Source organism: Engraulis encrasicolus, chromosome 22 (genome assembly GCF_034702125.1).
Source record: "Engraulis encrasicolus isolate BLACKSEA-1 chromosome 22, IST_EnEncr_1.0, whole genome shotgun sequence".
Classification (NCBI taxonomy): Eukaryota; Metazoa; Chordata; class Actinopteri; order Clupeiformes; family Engraulidae; genus Engraulis; species Engraulis encrasicolus.
In genome coordinates this window covers 29,704,300-29,711,274 of record NC_085878.1, presented here as the reverse complement: position 1 = coordinate 29,711,274, position 6,975 = coordinate 29,704,300, and the positions used below count along the sequence as shown (strand labels likewise).

Below are 6,975 nucleotides of genomic sequence, written 5' to 3'. Positions count from 1 at the left end.
TCTCTCTCTCTCTCTCCTCTGTGTTTTTGCTTAACACTCACCCTATTGCCATCATCCCTCTCTCTCCTCCCATCTGTCTCTGTTTATTTTTCTCTATCCCTCCCTTGCTTTCTGTCCCCATCCTCTGTTCTTCTTGTGAGCTCCAATGAATTTGAGAGGAGTAGAGCAGTTGCCTCCCCTGCATTCTCACACTTCATGCAACTACTCAAACCTTTCCACACACACATTTACAACAGCACAGATTTGCGTTCTCTCTCTCTCTCTCTCTCTCTCTCTCTCTCTCTCTCTCTCTCTCTCTCTCTCTCTCTCTCTCTCTCTCTCTCTCTCTCTGTCTCTGTCTCTCTGTCTCTCTCTCTCACACACACACACACACACACATACGCACGGAGGCATGCATTGCACGCAAGCACACACACACACACACACACACACACACACACACACACACACACACACACACACACACACACACACACACACACACACACACACACACACACACACACACGCGCGCGCGCGCGTACAGTGGCGTTGGCAAGTGTCCACTCATTGCATTAGTTGGCTTACAACCCGGAGAGCAATCTTTTAATCACTTCTTTATTGCCGGCCTATAGTGACCACATATGCAGAGGCTACACTGCCATAAAACCCAACTGTGGAACGGCACTTCCCGCAACTCTTAAAACACACCATTCTTACAAACGAACCACACACACACACAGAAACACGCACACAACAAGGCTACACAAGTGCATGCACACATGCATGCACTTACGCACGCATGCATGCACACACGCGCACGCGCGCACACACACGCGCGCACAGGCATGCACACACAAACATACACACACGCACACACACACGCGCGTGTGCGCACACACACACACACACACATACACACACACACACACATACACACACACACAGAGTTCGAGAACACATAATAATTCTTAGGATAAACTGTTGGCATCAAATAAATAGAGGTACTGAAGGAGGGACAGAAAGGAGAACAATTCAGCTGAAAATAAAGTCTTACTATCTTTTCAGAGAAATGGGAAATGTAGCCAGCAGCATTCAATTGATTTTGAATCTATGCCCAGACCCTCTGCTCTGAGAGAAGTCAGGGGAAAATGTTTGGTTTGAATTTAGTGTCAATTTGGCAGTTTTATCTTGACAATCAATTTAGTAGGCCTATATAGGCTACTTCAAGTGCATGTCGTTTTTATGTGTCCGCCTTTTTAAATCCTAACGTTTATTTCTTTGGTTTTCTCACTGTTTTAATCTTTGTTTTCACTAAAGTAGTGTGTGGTACTTGAGGAGCAGGTGGTGAATAAATAACGTGCGTTGTGGGCATAAGCTGAGGCATAAGCCCCATTGCCCTTACGTAACCAAGCACCAAGCCACCACCGCTGCCGTTCCCGCGCCAACAGCAGCCGAGGCGTTGCGCTGAATCGACTCCCATGAAGAGCGCTACTGCGCATGTTGCATGACAGGTGCACACACTAGACTCCATCTTGAGCATCCTTCTAGTCAAGGCAATTGGACATCCATGCATCCCGCCAAATAACATTAGGTGCCTGTACACACAAACTCACAGGAATAGCAATAAAAAAAGGCTGGCTGCGATGGGAAAACGGCGTGTTGTTTTCATCGGCGCTGTCTGAGTGGAAGGCGGGGAAGGAGGCTATATAGACCGCGTTTGGTCATGAGGGCTCTCTAACGACTCTTTGCCCCGTCAGCTTTCTCCGATCGGTGTTGCGTTCAGTTATCGCTTCAACAACAAAGAATGGTGAGTGTACATGTTTACTTTTGTTTAATGCAAGAAATAATGGCTTTAACCTAGTCGTTGTGCGTTACATGTGATGTACATGCATTCGCTGTCATGCAATGGCATGTCCCTTTGCTTCTCCCCAACCCCCCTTCTTATAATCATGGTGGTCGCCGATGCTCCATCACCATCTGCTACTGCCCGACCAACAGCTGATGTTTCTGCTCCGAGGGCATAGAGGAGAAAGGTGTCCGATTTTTATAGCTTACAAGTCCGCCCTTTTGACAGCTCCACTCACTTGATGCTGAGAGCATCTACAGGTAGCGATTCTGTGGACCTACGCGTTTTATTCCGTGGGGGCCGTGGGGGTAGGTTGTGCTAAACACTGTGCTGTGCGCTGATGGGTTAATTAGAAGACGCTGCTGCTGATGACGGTAGCGGTTTCTTTTGAGGGCTACTCTGATGAATCTTTTACACCACCTTCCTCTCGCACTGTGATGTCTTCAGCAATAGTGGAGGAGAGGCGGACCCAGCCCATAAAAGGTGAATAGCCTTAGTCGACCAAGGATGTAAAAAAAAAAAAAATACGCCATACGCACGGATCACGGATCAACATTGAACACTTTACATTGAGCCTTTACAGAGCGCGTTTTAGTGCACAACCTGGTGCTTTGCTGTCATGTTTGGACAGGCGCACCGCCTTTGTGGTCTTTCGTGTCTGCTTTCAGCAGTATTGTCCATGATTAAACATTTATCCATGATGTGTTTAGAGCTCTACAGTGCGCTGCATGCAAAGAAAATAAGGGGGCAAATCCTTCGGTTGGATGGATTAATCTGGCTTCACGCATGCACATAAATACAGACAGCCCCTCAGGATGTAGGCAATGCTGTGCTGGGACCGGAGCTCTATCTGACCTTATAAATGTCAACCAACCGGCCCCTTTTACTCATGGCGCTTACGCATGGCGCAGTTGGAGCGGCTACTGCTGCAGGGTAGCGCATATGTACCTGACGTGTGTTTGTAAGGACCAGTGTCCAGTCAGAGGACTACAGGGTGCACAGCAGAAAGGGGAAAATTGAACTACCTGATTCCAGAATAATATGCTTTCTTTCTTTCTTTCTTTCTTTCTTTCTTTCTTTCTTTCTTTCTTTCTTTCTTTCTTTCTTTCTTTCTTTCTTTCTTTCTTTCTTTCTTTCTTTCTTTCTTTCTTTCTTTCTTTCTTTCTTTCTTTCTTTCCAAACTCTCCAGTCTTTCCCAAGGAGATGTTTTTTCTATATACTAAATATTGATGTCTCTTTTCTATTCAAATTGTTTTTGCTTCCTATTCCTCTATTCCTCTGCAATATTTCTTCTCTCTTGGTTTATTTCTGTCTTTCTGTCTGTTTTCTCCTTTTGCTTATGCGTTGATGCGCATCTCTTCCTCTGCTCTTGGAGAAGTGTGTGTGTGTGTGTGTGGTGGGGGGGCTGCATGTGCGTGTGTGTCTGTGCATTTGTGTGTGTGTGTGTGTGTGTGTGTGTGTGTGTGTGTGTGTGTGTGTGTGTGTGTGTGTGTGTGTGTGTGTGTGTGTGTGTGTTTGTGTGCGCGTGCGCGTGCGCGTCCGTGTGTGTGTGCGCGTGTTGCATGCAGTTCCTCGGTCTTGTCTATACGTCAAGGCCGATTAGTCATTAGTGTCCTGGATCTGCTGAATCAGGGGAAAGCCTCTTCGCCTCCCAGGGCTCCCCCTCTTAACTCTTCTGTTTACCTCTTTCCTATCATCTTCTCCCTCTTCCTCTCCTTCTCTTATTCCCCTGTTCCTCTTCCTTTCTTCCCTCTTGTCCACATCTTCCTCCTTCTTTTGATCCACACATCCCACTTTTACCTTTCTTCTCTTATTCTAATGTTCTTCTTCTTTCTCTCCTCCTCCTACACCTTCTGTTCCGCCAACCCCAATATTACCTTCCTTCATATCTCCTCTTCTGCTCCATTTCATCGCCTACCTGCTCTCTCTCTCTCTCTCTCTCTCTCTCTCTCTCTCTCTCTCTCTCTCTCTCTCTCTCTCTCTCTCGCTCTCTCTCTCTCTCTCTCTCTCGCTCCAGACTGTCTAGTGTGTAGTATGGCCCTAAGCCCAATTCTGCTACAGACAATGAAGTGCCATCCGACAGTGGCAGCCAAGAAGAGTTACGGTGGGGAGTTGTGGAAGAGAGGAAGAAAGGGAGGAAAGGAGAGTTATGGCGGAGAGTTATGGAAGAGAGGAAGAGAGGGGAGGAGAGGAGAGGTGCAGCGAATGGAGGAAGACAGGAGAGTGTGTTTTAGAGAGGGAAAGAGCATGAGAGAGGAGAGATATGGAGGGAGATGAGATATATGCCTTAGAGGGGAAGAAAGGAGAGGAGAGGAGAGGAAATGAGATGGGAGGAGAGGAGAGGATAGGACAAGCATGCTCTTGAGAGAGAAAGAGTGTAGAGAAAGGCATATTGCCAAGGGATGAAGAGGAGAGAGGGGGAAAGAGGCACGCTTCAGAGGGAAAGAAAGGAACACAGAAAAGGACATTTCAAAAGAGGAAAACGAGAGTAGAGGAGAGAAGAGGTGAGAGGTACACCTCAGAGAGTAAGAGAGGACAACTGAAATGAAGACATGCATCTGAGAGAGGAAGAGGGGAGGGGAATTACTAAAGAGAGGCTTCAGAGGCACACAGACAGGGAGCTGGCAATTGTCCCATCCAGGGAAATCCTCCGAGTAATCGAGGGTTCCGTATCGGAATCCCATCAATCTGATCGCCTAGTAACACACTGTAAATCTCAACCTTCTCCAGCTCTCTATCCTCATCTCCTCACACACGGCTTGGCAGCAATGTTTAGGGTTTCCACCCAGTAAGGGAAGCTGACATGGAGGGACAAAGGGGTCAGATGTCCCGGGCCCATCGAGAGAGGGGGGCCAAAACTAGGTCCTCATTACATTGTATGTATTGGATCGCGGGCCCTATCGAATGACTTTGTTCCAGGCCTGGAAAAAGCTGCTACCGGCCCTGCACTCAGCAAACCTACACGTATAAGCATGCTCACACGCACAGGTACATACACATCCACATGTACGCACGCATGCACGCACACGCACACGCACACGCACACGCACACGCACACGCACACACACACAGACACACACACACACACACACACACACACACACACACACACACACACACACACACACACACACACACACACACACACACACACACACACACACACACACACATCTTTGTTCTAGGGATTTTCCTGAATGTCATAAAAGTTTCCTATATAGTATACTGAAGGTACTGTAATTGTTTCCATCACAGGGAAGCATTGTCTGTGCAGTGTGGTGTAGATGTGGTGTGGATATCAGGTTAGTTCAGGTAGCCTGGCTGCTCTTCAAAGTGCTATTGATGCACACATTGTACCTAGTAGGCTACAGACTCCCTGTATTAGTATCCAGTCAGTAATCCCCTCTGTCTGTCTGTCTCACACCTGAGGAGAAAAGACACAGACGGCAAAGTAGAAGGCCTGTATATCTTGTAAAATCTACTATTGTTTCTAAGTAGAAAGGGCACTGTTGTTAGAACAAACACATACAGTACCGGCAAGTACACATGCAGACTCTCTCTCTCTCTCTCTCTCTCTCTCTCTCTCTCTCTCTCTCTCTCTCTCTCTCTCTCTCTCTCTCTCTCTCTCTCTCTCTCTCTCTCGTAAACACACACACACAAACAGTTGTCATCCAGTATGCTATAGCCTAAACACAACAGTGCCTACAAATCCTTGACCTTGACCATTTCCCTCATTCTAAGAGCTCTATTAGGCTAAATGAGTGAGTAATGTGCTTCTCCACTAAGGCAATAGAGCGTAACTCAGTGTGTTCGATGGACCAGAATAGTTAAAAAAAAAAGGCAGTGTTAACCCAACACTTTGACAGTCTATTTACAGGTAACATCTTCTAGAGCAATGGTCCCCAAACTTTTTTCCCTGCGCACCCCCTATTACATTTCAGTGTGGTTCGCGCACCCCCTAAGCCAATGTTGCACAAGCGCACATTTTGAGCAAAACTCATTTCCAATAGACCTGACGTTTTTTTCTGCCATCATTACAATGGAACTTGTTGCATGACAAGTCTAGGAGTTATAAATTACACTTAAAGATGGATCCTTCCGGCATACAATTCACCAAACATGTAATGATCATTAATTCTGTAAAAGCACACATCTCAGCCAGTACTCTATTCAGCTCGCGCACCCCCTTGTGGCAGGCCGCGCACCCCTAGGGCTGCACGCACCCCAGTTTGTGAAACCCTATTCTAGAGCAAGGGTGGGGGACCTACTGTATGTCTCGAAAACCATTTATGTCTTATCCGGCACCCGACATAATTTTAATGTTATGCAGTTTCACATGGCATTAAGCATTATGCAGTTTCACAGTTTCTTTATGTTTTTTTTTAAAATAAATGTTAGGAACATTTGCAATACTATTACGTCATATTTTCAGGGGACCTAAAGGTGGGGTCTGTTGTAAAGATGGCCAACTTCAATATACTCGTAGGCCTTAAGTGCAGGGGGAAGTTCTGGTGTGTGTTCATAGGATGGCCCTTGGAGGCCCCTTAGAGTGAACTTGGCTCCAGAGTACTCTCTAAGTGTTGAATTAACACTGCATGTTTTACTGTGAACACAGCATGAAGCTCCATGTGGCATGATAACATCTTCCTCTTGTATATTTTTAGCATTATGACAAATACATTAGCTTCCTGTATAGAAAAAAACACAGCACAATACGCTCAGTCAAGATAATAACCTGTCATGGTTAGACATATTCTTCCAGACACAATATGCACATGACCTAATTTTAGCCATAAATTGATATCACGGTCCTTTGGCCTTGTGCAGCAGCATATATCTTTCATAAACAGCTCTGTTTAAGCTTGGAAGCACCGTCACAAGATATAGGGCTGCACGATATCAGAAAAAAATCTGATACTCGATAACAGCATGCAATACCTCAATAACGATATTTAGAAATATAGCGGAGTGTTTTTCTTGACACTAATTTCTTGGTCTGTGGGCGGTGCGGCTTTGTTCGTGGCAGGCTTCTCGCGCATTTGTTGACATTCAGTAAGTGATTGGAATGCACAGAAATGCTTTACTTGTTCGCGATAATTGAAATTTTTGTGATACACTTTTCGCCACTTTTGATATCGTGATTTCAA

The 6,975-nt window shown here is 46.0% G+C and overlaps 1 protein-coding gene across 1 annotated transcript in view; it reads left to right on the top strand.

Annotated features, from left to right (window-relative positions):
• The first annotated feature begins 1,658 nt into the window (after window positions 1–1,658).
• glrbb (glycine receptor, beta b) overlaps window positions 1,659–6,975 on the top strand; it is a 64,820-nt gene continuing 59,503 nt past the window's right edge. The window contains exon 1 of the mRNA XM_063189086.1: window positions 1,659–1,789. Coding sequence (XP_063045156.1) covers window positions 1,787–1,789 — 3 coding nt within the window. The 5' untranslated portion in view covers window positions 1,659–1,786. The remainder of the gene's footprint in view (window positions 1,790–6,975) is intronic.